Raw genomic sequence first — 12,216 nt, 5'->3', positions numbered from 1 at the left:
TTGCAAAAGAAATTTATTTTTCTTTTTTTCAGTATTTATAGCAAAATGCAATTAATAATATATATAGATTAATATAATCATAATGTCAACATTCTACATTAAAAAAAATATATCAGCTTAACAAAATTAACTCAATATATTCCGTCAAGACTTATGGCTTCGAATAAACTTATATACCGTGGTAAACAATTTATCAAATCAAAATCACTTTATTCATGTAGGTCACAGAAATGAATGTCAAAAATAAAATTTTTTTCTTATTGAATCTATCGCTACTTCGTAAAGGGTTGAGCTAATGAGAAGAAGTAGCAAGAAACTTAGCTGCTCTAGTCTACTACTCATACACAGTCACAACATAAATCTAAAACATATGTTTTAATAATAAAGTTATCATCTTTTGCTGAGGCAGAATCAACAGACACCAGAAGTGTTCCGCTTTCCGAATTCATGAAATGACATCAAAAAGAATTCTAAAGGAATCAATTTTGAGAAAATAAATGCCTTTTTATGCCTTTTCATGTCCTAATAACAGAATAAAGGAGTTAGTAAATGCCTTGAGGAGAGCAATATCCATTAGAGAACATGCGGCGCCGACAAGTCGGTCACCGTCTATCATTGACCCTCGCGGATAAATGTATTTCTCTTAAAATATATTCCATCACATGAGTAAATAAATCGGTACAGAGACTAAGCTTCTTAAGCGTGGGCAAAATTTTTACCTATTTTGGCAGGGTTGTCACAAAAGGTTAAGGGAAATTAAACAAAACATTTTTTATTAGCTTTCACTCAACTAGACCAGATAACTATTTCTCCAAATGTTATGAGTGTTCCACGTTGAGAGTCCAGACTCTCTTTCCAGAGTTCGGTCAACATCTCCTGAAGATCCAAGAGCCGCGGTTTGGAGACCCGCATCGTCTATAAATTTTGATACAAATTAAATTTGTATATATAATCCCAGAAGTAAGGGATATCACTTGAAAATAACGAAACTGTTTAGACTTCCTGAAGATTTTCCGAAAGGATCTTTGTGGAATCAATCACCGGGTACGGTTTTCCCGAACCAATACGACTTAGGGACCTTCAAGAAAAGAGCATACTCCCACCTTAAAGGCCAGCAACGCATCTCTTGATAACTGTTGTTTCGGATGTACATGGGCGATTGTCTCACCTCTCCCCATCCAGTGAGCCTCTTGCCCGTTTGCCCCCTCTTATATAAAAATAAGATGCCTCGTATAGAGTCGAAACACGTGTCAAAGAAGTTAAAGACAAATCCGAGGGAAATTAATACTTTATACAATACATAACGTTTGATAGTTATGGATTTCCGCAAAATAACTTCCAATTCCAGACCAACCCTCGTGAAGATCATTGGGGGGAGGCCTTTGTTCAGCAGTGGATGTCTTTAGGCTGGTGATAATGATGAACATCCAATTCAATAAAATTTCCACACTCTATTAATTTGTTTTTTTTTTTTTAAGAATTGTACCTATCAAAGAGGTCAATATATAAGTATATGACATGGAGTGGACAATACGAACAAAATAAAATCATTAATTTAGTACTAAACTGGAAAGACATATTTTTGTTAATTGTGTGTTATTCAATTGAGGGCTCTATGATGATAATTTTGGCAAGAATTTTGTAGCTATTGTAAAAACTAAGTCCGCTTGGAATCAAAATTACTGTTTGAAAAATTTACGCATGGTCTCTTTGACTTATGAATAAAAAAAATATTTGCAAGGTAATTTGTCGCGATTAATCTCACTGGAACTTATAAGTATATATTTTAATATATAAGTGTCTATCAAAATATAATAAGTTATTATTTTTGATCTCATGTAAATCTAATCGTGAAAAATGGTGGTGTTTGACAGTTAGTCTCTGCTCTTATAAATTGCTCCCGGTCATTTATTATTTTTCTAGAACATTCACGAGACACTCGAAGTTGTGCGTGTACCAACGTCATTATTTTGCGTAATAATAGAAGAATATTAAGAATAGATTGCGTGTTTAAAGGTTTACTCGGTTTAGGTATCTTAATATCTGTATATACTAACGTATATCAATGTCCTTCATCATCAAGTCAGAAGTGGGACTCGCGTGATAATTATTGACATAAAAGTTGCCTCACAGGAAAGTACGATGATTATGGAAATAGTCTCGTCGCATTTTATGAGCTCATCTCTGCTCATAAAATGCGATAAGCTTTTTCAAATTATTTTATTATATTTCATTACAGTATAAATGTGCCATTTTGGCCGATGATTCAAAGATGTGTCATTTTACCCGTAGGACACAAAGTGACACTTAGGTATGTGAATAACAAACAAACTCGGTACTTATTATCAAATAAGTTCCAAAACTTTTCTTAAATCTTAGCGAAAATACCTTTAAAGGTGTTTAAAAAAAGTTATATCAAACTGTTGCATTCTCGTGGCTAAGATTCAATACGCCTTCTTCTTATCAGCGTCACTAATGGTATTATTTCTAAGCAATGTGCAACAAAATACTAAACATTTCTCAATACTTCATAGCCCTGACCACTAATCTATCGGCAATCATTGTGATAATATGAACAAAATGCAAGAAAAGTGAGTTTTTGTTTAACATAAATGTATGGGAGGTGATCGGACGGGCAAACTATGACGTCACTCAAGCACGGCGTCAATTTAAGCAGGAGGGCATGCAGGCACACTCTTGGCCTGGTCATTGGTGCCGCTATTCTGGCTGTGTCAAGCTCAAATCCTATAGAGGTAAGTGGTGAATAATATTTTTTACAAGGGTCGAGACGACCAGAATTTTTAGCTTATTGATACATTCCAGCGCAGTGCTGCTCAGGATTCTTGAAAAACAAAAATTAAGAGCGACACTACAGTTGCACTCGTCACTTTAAGACATAAGACGTTAAGTCTCATTTGCCCAGTAATTTCACCAGCTACGGCGCCCTTCAGACCGAAACAATAATATTTACACATTAGTGCTTCATCGCAGAAAAAGGCGCCGTTGTGATACCAATAATCTATCCGGCATCCTGTGCAAAGGAGGTAAAATGTATGCTGGTAAATGCCCTTAGTCACCTCTTACGACACCCTTGCACCTGGGACGGGCTGGACTGTGACGGAAGAATAGGGAATAACCTACTTAGTTTATGCTTTTACAACATAATCCCAGAAAATTTACAAAACAAATGTGTTACGAAATTCAAAAGAATTGTAAAATATCGTTCTCAATAATATATGAATCCACAGACTTGAATTGGAGGAACAGCTTTCAGGCTATTTATAATCTTTATTAATCTTTATTTGCGAAAACTGCCACAATTTTTTTACACATAGGTACAATAGAAATGAACAATTAATATTATATTAATAAAAGAAAAAAATAACAATACAAATTTAAAAAAAAAAACAATAAAAAAAGAGATACTATTTTTTTAAAAACATGGAAGGATTATTTTAACAACATATAATGATAAAAAACAAGGCAGCAGCACGATTCGCAAACGATAAGTTCTCAGCAAACGTTAGGACATAAATTCCTGACACTGATATTATGAACTTCCTAGATTTTTTCTCCTTGCTAGCTATCGTGGCAGTAATGTGCGAACAAAATAATTATAATATTTAAATATTTATCGTCTACTTTAACCAACAAAACACAAAATTTAATAATGAATTATATTGACGAAGTGCTCTGTGAACGGCTGGATCACTTGGCGTTGCGTAGAGATGTCGCTTCATTGTGTGTCTCATACTGCATTTATCACGGGGAGTGTTCCGAAGAGCTGTTTTACCTGATTCCTGCCGCCGACTTCCACTTTCGCACGACACTCCACAAATTAGGATATCATCCTCAACAGTTGGATGTGTGGCGCTCCTCCACAGTGCTGTTTTCAAAGAACGTTCATGCTTGGCTTTTTCAAGCTTGGTTGTGCGTGGAAGAAATTCCACCAACCACCAGAACCAAGCTGTAGAATGAGCTTCCTTATGCGGTGTTTCCGGAACGATACGACAAGGGTACCTTCAAAAAAAGCGCGTACACTTTCCTTCCGGCCAAAAGGCCCGCAACGCTCCTGTGATTCCTCTGACGTTGCAAGACAATGTGAGTGACGGTGAGAAATCTTAAAAAGGAGGTAATAGAAATGTTAAAAGTGTAAATTAATTCCTTGCGACGACTGTCGTCTACAAATACATGCATTACATTGCTTCGTATTGTACGCTTGCAAAGCTCTGCATATTGGATAGAAGGACATGTGCAGCATTCTGCGTAAGAATAACATTCCACAAATGTTCCTAATAATTATATTATAACTTGTTTTTTGATATTTTTTTTATTTCGGTTAAGTATCTCCATGTGTGTTTATTTAATGTAGCCAACGTCTACGACGCTACACCACGCTAGATAGTGGTGGTTACATCAACACACATCAAGATACCTACAAGAGACGCAGAATTTTAAAGACAAAATTATAGCTTTTAACATGCATACCTATTTACCAGTGGGAGGCTCCTTTGCACAATATGCCGGCTAGCTTATGGGTACCACAAGGGCGCCTATTTCTGCCGTGAAGCAGTAATGTGTAAACATTACTGTGTTTCGCTCCGAAGGGCGCCGTAGCTAGTGAAATTACTGGGCAAATGAGACTTGACATCTTATGTCCCAAGGCGACGAGCGCAATTGTAGTGCCGCTCAGAATTTTTGGGTTTTTTAAGAATCTTGAGCGGCACTGCATTGTAATGGGCAGAGCGTATCGATTACCATAAGCTGAACATCCTGCTCGTCTCGTCCCTTATTTTCATAAAAAAAAATATCCTTGTATACTTAACTATGTCAAATCCCATATTTCTTCGTTAGCGCAATATTTATTAAAATTTATGTTAAGTTGTAGTTCCACACATAGATTAACAAAATAACGTAGACAAACCATACGAGAGAAGAGACTAGAGAGCATCTTTACAGGAGATACAGCAAGATAGAAAAGGAAAGTGAATCTATTGTGACTGTAACAGATTTTGATTGACAAGTCATAACAGTCTACCACGCTTGGCATTAGATTCTGTGTATTATGAATATTTGTTTTTTTATTACAAAAAAGTTAACATGTGTTGAACAGTTGCTTTAGAAAAGATCTAATACAAATCTGTGTCTTTTCGTTGTTTAGCGTCCAATAATCTCTAGACATTGCTTATATTTAAACACGAGTCGAAGCTTGTCTAAGGTGTGTCTGACTGATAGATCATATTCATATGAAAGATTTAGATTATATGATGACAGATAGATGACAGCTGTCAAAAATTGCATTCCGTTCCTTTATTTGTTGCTGTATGTCAGTTTATCTTGTGTTTATCGACGTTTTAGTTAAATTCAAGCTAATAACTGTTTCGTAATAGATAAAGATAGGATCCATTTTAGACGTCGTTGTTGTTAGGTCACTGTTTAACAAAACACGTGTCTAAGCCATGTTTAAATAATTCTTTGGTAATAATAACACCGTAAATCTAGCCAGCACATTCACTACTCAAAATTGGTCTTTTATCCGGCTGGTCTACTAGTATATTTGGTCTATTGTTCCACGTATCTTAGCTAGTTTCAATTTTAAAAAATGTATTTTTATCCGTGTTTTAATGAGAAACTGCTACAATAACATTACAATACAAAGGTAAACTTCGCCATTTGGGACATTGGGTGATCCGGAAAGCAGAAGACCCCGGTTCGAATCCAGATGTCCTATTAGTTTTTTGTTTGATCAGGTTTTGCACCTTCTTAAAAATCCGAGCAAGGCTCGGTCGTCCAGGTACTATTTAATTATGACAATAAGAAGTAATGAAAGTGAATCAACCTCACTACTAAGATACTACTAATAAATCGCTATGCAACTAAATGAATTACTAAAGAATTGGTAGATATTTATTAGCTCTGTAGGAGCTTAGATCATTAACGGCCGTTACAATATTCAGTCTCTCTTACTTGAGACAAAAATCTTAAGTATCGCTGACTTTTCTGTCCCATTAAACTTATCGAGGGTAACTCACCTTATCCGTGCACGATGTCTGTCAATGACACGACGTATAGCTTACCCGCGATATAAAGTTTGTATGGAAATTGCAATTCACGCGTCCCAATATAAGGCAATAAGAACGACTTATCGGGTATATTGGTACAGCTTCAGATTATTGACAGCTAATTACTGACAGTAGAAGGTAGTAATTTATCTCTATCTGTAGATAGTATATTGGGAACGGCCGTATGACAGCTGTGAAAACATCGAAAAAAATTGACTTTAGAACTAACCTCTGTTTTGAGAAATGCACGCACACTAACACAAAGTGTCATACAAATCGCGAGTGTCAGAAGTAGCTTGTCACGCACACTAAACTAATGTTCCTGGCCTGTTTTTATCGGTTGTTTAATAGCAAGAGACTCGGATCGGAGATTGTGACAAGGTCAGTGGAGGCCTGTCTGCTCTTATAAAAATAAAGTTCATTGCCAAAAACGATCTACTTGGCAAATACAGTGCGATATTAGCAATTTTCTTGTTGCATGAAATTAAATAAATTATCCGTTCGATGAGATAGGGACAGGGCGCCATCTTCGTGGCGTCAGGTCAAAATTGCGTCTGCTTACTGACGTCACGCTAATGTGACAAGGTTCCAACTTGCCGGGGCGACACAACCGCTAGCCTTGTCTAATATTAATATTAATCGCCGTTTATCGCCGCAAAAGAAAGAATATGGAAATTCAGGAGGAAAGGTACTATAAAGTTTATAGGATATCCGTACACATTTACGATGTGGCAACAAAACGCTAGTAAAATTTAAATGGAGTAATAACCCAGTTTACTCAACGAGCTCAAGTGCTGAGTACCTGTTTTTAGAAATAATCCAACTTAAGATATTGCTTTACCCTTTTTTACTACTATTCGGATTCCTACCAGAAGGGTTTATAGTAGTGACAATTATTATTCTCGATTAGATATTTTTTTAATACGAACACTCCACACTCAAAAATCTTGCCTCCTCGATTTATCAAGGTATTGAACATCAACCAGGAATATTATACATTAGGTATGAACGGCACGGTTGCTTCGCATTGGGTAGAGAATCGCTTCACTGTGTGTCTTCTACCGCATTTGTCATGAGGATTGTTCCACTATAGCTCGGTTTTCAAGAAACAGTCTTTTTTTATGGAAAAGGAGGACAAACGAGCGTACGGTTCACCTGGTGTTAAGTGATCACCGCCGCTAACATTCTCTTGCAAATCCAGAGGAATTACAGAAGCATTGTGGGTCTTTAAGGAAGGTGTACGCGCTTTTTTTACGGTCCCCATCTAGTATCTTCCCGGAAACACCGCACAAGGAAGCTCATTCCACAGCTTTGTAGAACGCGGAAGAAAGTTTCTTGAAAACAGCACTGTGGAGGAACGCAACACATCCACGTGGGGATGATTGTTCCGTTGCAACTTTCTTGTGAAGGTGGAAGTCGGCGGTAGGATTCAGGTGAAACAGCTCTTCGGAACACGCCCCGTGATAAATGCGACAGAAAACACACAACGAAGCGACGTCTCTACGCAATGCCAGGTGATCGAGCCATTCACAGATTACTGGGTCAGCGACAATTCGAGCAACTCTGCATTGCACACTATCAAATGGTTCGAGCTGATACCGGGGTGCGCCAGACCAGAGATGACAGCAATACTACATATGTGGCCGGAGCTGCGCTTTGTAGAGCGCTAGAATGTGGGCCGGCTTTAAGTATTGACGTGCTCTATTTATGACGCCCAGCTTCTTGGAAGCCAATTTGGCCTTCCCTCCAGGTGACCGTGGAATTGGCAATCGCTAGAGATTTTGTGTAGCCAGAATATCAATACTAGGCGAGGCTTAAAAGGAGGTGTTGTCAAAGAGCGGTGATACGACAAATGGGGTTTTTCTTAGTAGTAAACGTGCAAACTTAAGTCTTCTGGTTCAAGGACAAGGTTCATTTTGACCTATTCTGCGAGCTTCGTAAGAGAGGCACTCGATAGAAGATATAAGTTTCTTCCGGCACTGGTCGACGTTTTCCCGAGAGAAACCTGCATGGCCTGTAGTACTCTAGTCTGCAAAGCAATGTATGTTGAAGGTGTCCAACAATTCATTGATTTGTAGTGTAAACAGTGTAGGAGATAGCACAGAGCCTTGGAGCACTCCAGCCTTCAGAGGCTTCAGGTTCGAGCAATAACCATAAGCAAGCACTATTGTGTTTCGGTCAGAAGGGCGCCGTAGCTCATAATCATATTACTGGGCAAACGAGACTTAACATCTTATGTCTCAAAGAGACAAGCGCAATTGTAGTGCCGCTCAGAATTTTTAATATTACAAGAATCGTGAGCGGCACTGCATTGTAATGGGCAGGGCGTATCAATAACCATCAGCTGAACGTCCTGCTCATCTGGTTCCATAAGGATGACAATAATATCATTAAAAAAACCGTCGACAACGATATAATATAGATACATGCTTCGCCCAGTGAGGAAGCTAGAGGTTCACTTGCATAAACTCTCGGGAAGCCCAAAAGATGGAAGTTTTAAGAGAAGCGCCTTATGCCATTCACGATCAAAGGCCTTGTCTATATCCAGGCTTATTGCCACGCCATCTGCTGCTGGCAATTAATAAATGAGTTAGGGACTACACTTTTTTAGTATGAGTACCAGAATAAACGCGTTAGCACCTGCATCAACTCAGGGGCATACGTTCAAAGCACGATGGGAGAAATGCAATCCGGCCCGCTCGACTTCTTTACGTTAAACGAAAACAGAGCTCGCCGAACAATTTTCTGTCTGACTGAACTTAGTCAGTGGTGTTTTTCCTCTGTTATAAAGAGTCGAGTTGGAGGCAAAAGCAGTGCACAGAAGATAGACCTTCTCTTTTGCTGTGTGCGCCAGGGTGTCATGATTTCTCATGTACAGCAACGGCAGGGACGGCTGGTTGAAGTTACAAAGAGCAGCATTCGACAACGCCCAGAAGTTGCGTGTTCCAGTAGAAAGCTGCTCGCAGATTTTGACAACGTGTTTCGATTTCGCACGGGCACTTCAGGCACGGTTATATTTCCTCTTTAGAACTTTACAGTACGGATCCTTTGTACTCAGCGCAGCAGCCCAGGTTCGATATGCCTGTTTTTGTAGTCAGATACTGTTTTAACAGACGCACCGATCGATATAAAAATATCCATGCCCTGCAGTATGACATCGGCTTCTGCAACAGCACAGACACTGGGATCATACGAAGGAAAACAAACCTTACCCCAAGGGTAGGATACAAAAAGGAACGCATCCTATCCCATTCTGCTGACTTGTGGTGCTAAACGCGGTCTTCCACGAGTTCAACGGAAACATTCCACTGTGCATGTTCAGTGATTCCAGGATGCTTAGACGCTATTCTCAAGTTTTGTTTTCGATAACTTGCATGACAATTCTCTTGGGAAAAAAAGTTGCAGTGGTTTCCCGTTGCGTTCTGCACATCAGTCGCCTGGTCAGGTGTGTAGGTATACCGCCACTACTTGGGCGCCAGTAGGTCCGCTCTCCCCCATAGCCCCCGACATGAACATGGAGCAAATGCGGGCATACCTTAAAGTCCAGCAAAGATTTCGTGATCTTCTAGTATTGCATGAGATCACAGTATTTTGCCATCATGTAACACATCCATAAAGCATAGGTAGAGAACTATTACCACAGAGTTATATGTGTGTCGATCGAATTCCAAAAATAATTTAGTAATTTCCGTTGAAATTCAGTAAACAATCCTTGATCTTATTGTCCATGGCTAATAAAACCTAAATCGCGTAAATAATCAATCTCGATTAAACCGGTTTGATTCTGTTTCTGTGTTACTTGCGGCTATTTATTAACTGCAGAATTATTTACGAGTATATTATTGTTAATTTATCCTATGTCGACTATGTTGTAGTACAAAACTAACTGATGGTTCGTATTTACCTCTACACTCTCACTTACTTATAAGCTGTGCAGTTTTGTATTTGAATCTTAATCAATTGTTTAGACTTTACTTCAACTAAATATAGGTATAACAATAATTCTGGTTGCATTTCCGCGGAGCTGATAGCCAGGCTGATCAGATGGCTGAAATAGCGCTTGGGTTTCCAGCAGCTTTATCTAAACGTAGATAATTTACCTGTGGGAGGCTCCATGCACAGGATGCCGGCGGATTTCCTCGACGATCGATATATGATGATTTTCGGCGCTCTTGACCAGATCGTTCATCCATCTAGTTGCCTACCAACACTGCGTTTTCCGGTACGTGGTCGCCATTCGAGGACTTTACTGCCCCAACGGCCATCTGCCCGTCTGCCCTGCCCACTGCTACTTCTGTTTCGCAACCACCTAGGCTATATCGGTAGCTTTGGTTCTCCTACGGATCTCCTCATTTCTGATTCGATCTCGCAGGGAAACTTGGAGCATAGCCCTCTCAGCGACCACGTCTGCGTAAATAAATAATTAATCATGCAGAGATAAATAACCGTAATCATAAAAAAAAAAAATTGAAAATATAAATACATAATTCACATAAACTAATGAATTATTAATAATATCATTTCGGAACGCCTATTTCATACCATCTTGTGCAACCATTTTGTTTGTTTGAAAATTTCAATTATTAACTTTTATTTTTACATTTTTTTTAATTAGGTTAATTAGCTACCCGTATGTTTTTTAATGTCGCCGTTGTAACTACACGGAGTTTATTTTTTTTTTCTTTTCAAATTCGCATGTACCTTGATTTTGTAATTTTTGTTTTATTTTTTATTATTGTGTTCTTGGTGTCACCAAAGTGTCACCTGTTGTGCCATCTTCGTTTGTTGTACATTCAACTCATATTTTGTTAATATTTCATATATTTTAAGCGTATTAGAATGTAACAACTACTGGTTGTCCTTTAAATAAATAAATAAAAAAATGACACAAACAAAGCTTTAATAATTATTATTGAAGCAGTAATGTCTAAACATTACTGTGTTTCGGTCTGAAGGGCGTCGTAGCTTGTGAAATTACTGTGCAAATGAGACTTAACATCTTATGTCTCAAGGTGAAGAGCGCCGTAGTGCCGCTCCAAAAATCCTGAATGGCACTGCATTGTTATCAGCACGGCATATCAATTATCATCAGCTGAACGTCCTGCTCGTCTCGTCCCTTATTTTCATAAAACAAAAGGGAACCAGACTTTTGTTTTACAAATACGAAGCGCGACCTCGCTGTGGCCTTAACAACTTCTACAATCACTGTAAAACGAATGAGAGTATTAAGAGTTTGCGTCAAAAAATATGGAAGAAAGTAATAGATAATTATAAAAAATTGCAACAAAGTTTGTCTGCTGTCTTCACCGCACAGGGAGTGTTCCGAAGAGGTGTTTGACCCGATTGCTACCTCCGAATTCACACACGCCACAAATTACCAAACGACCCCTATAGCTCAGTGGTTAGTGACCCTGCCTACTGAGCTAGAGGTCCCGGGTTGGAATCCCTGTAGGTGCAATCATTTATGTTATGAATATGAATGTTTGTTTCCGAGTCATGGATGTTTATATGTATTTATGTATGTTTAAGTGATATTATTAAATTTATCTCGTCTTGCACCCATAGTACAGGCGATGCCTAGTTTGGGGCAATAATTATATAATAATTAAGATATCATCTCCATCATCATCTGGATGTGTGGCGGTCCTTCACAGTGCAGTTTTCAAGGAGCTTTCTTCCACGTACAAGTGACCGGCAATGCTGTGATTCCACTGATGTTGCAAGAGAATGTCGTCGGTGGTAATCACTTAACAACAGGTCAGCCGTACGCTCGTATTCCTCCCTTCCATAAAAAAAATACGTGACCTTTTTACTATTAACTATTTGAACTAAAATAAATTTATCTTTAATTACTCTTGGATGGTTTTGCGCCCTTGAAACTGATTGGTGCATTAATCAATGTTAAATGTACGCCGTTAACTAACATGTAATCGCTACTTCGGTAGCAGTTTCCACGCGGTGAACTAACAAGGTCTCATCAATCTCGACACGTAAGAATGACGAGGAATCCAGCTCTATTAATAATTATCCATCCTGAATAACTTTTCATTGGCTTACGTAAGGATTACAGAACACATTTAGACGAATTGCTCAAGGCTTCTTAAAACAATATTGTTGTGACGAGTCTAAGAGTAAGATAAATGGAGGCCGTCTC

The 12,216-nt window shown here is 38.5% G+C and overlaps 2 protein-coding genes across 7 annotated transcripts in view; one reads left to right on the top strand and one right to left on the bottom strand.

Annotated features, from left to right (window-relative positions):
* LOC126972445 (chitooligosaccharidolytic beta-N-acetylglucosaminidase) overlaps positions 1-12,216 on the bottom strand; it is a 561,898-nt gene that overhangs the window by 173,144 nt on the left and 376,538 nt on the right. The gene's annotated exons all lie outside the window — the stretch shown is intronic.
* LOC126972427 (sodium/hydrogen exchanger 3) overlaps positions 1-12,216 on the top strand; it is a 76,307-nt gene that overhangs the window by 10,840 nt on the left and 53,251 nt on the right. For all 5 annotated transcript variants that reach the window (XM_050819153.1, XM_050819152.1, XM_050819156.1 and 2 more), the window contains exon 2: positions 2,535-2,753. In XM_050819153.1, coding sequence (XP_050675110.1) covers positions 2,643-2,753 — 111 coding nt within the window. In that variant the 5' untranslated portion in view covers positions 2,535-2,642. The remainder of the gene's footprint in view (positions 1-2,534; positions 2,754-12,216) is intronic.

This window comes from Leptidea sinapis, chromosome 26 (genome assembly GCF_905404315.1).
Source record: "Leptidea sinapis chromosome 26, ilLepSina1.1, whole genome shotgun sequence".
Lineage (NCBI taxonomy): Eukaryota > Metazoa > Arthropoda > Insecta > Lepidoptera > Pieridae > Leptidea > Leptidea sinapis.
The sequence above is the reverse complement of the archived record's forward strand: the minus strand, read 5'-3'. Positions and strand labels throughout refer to the sequence as shown.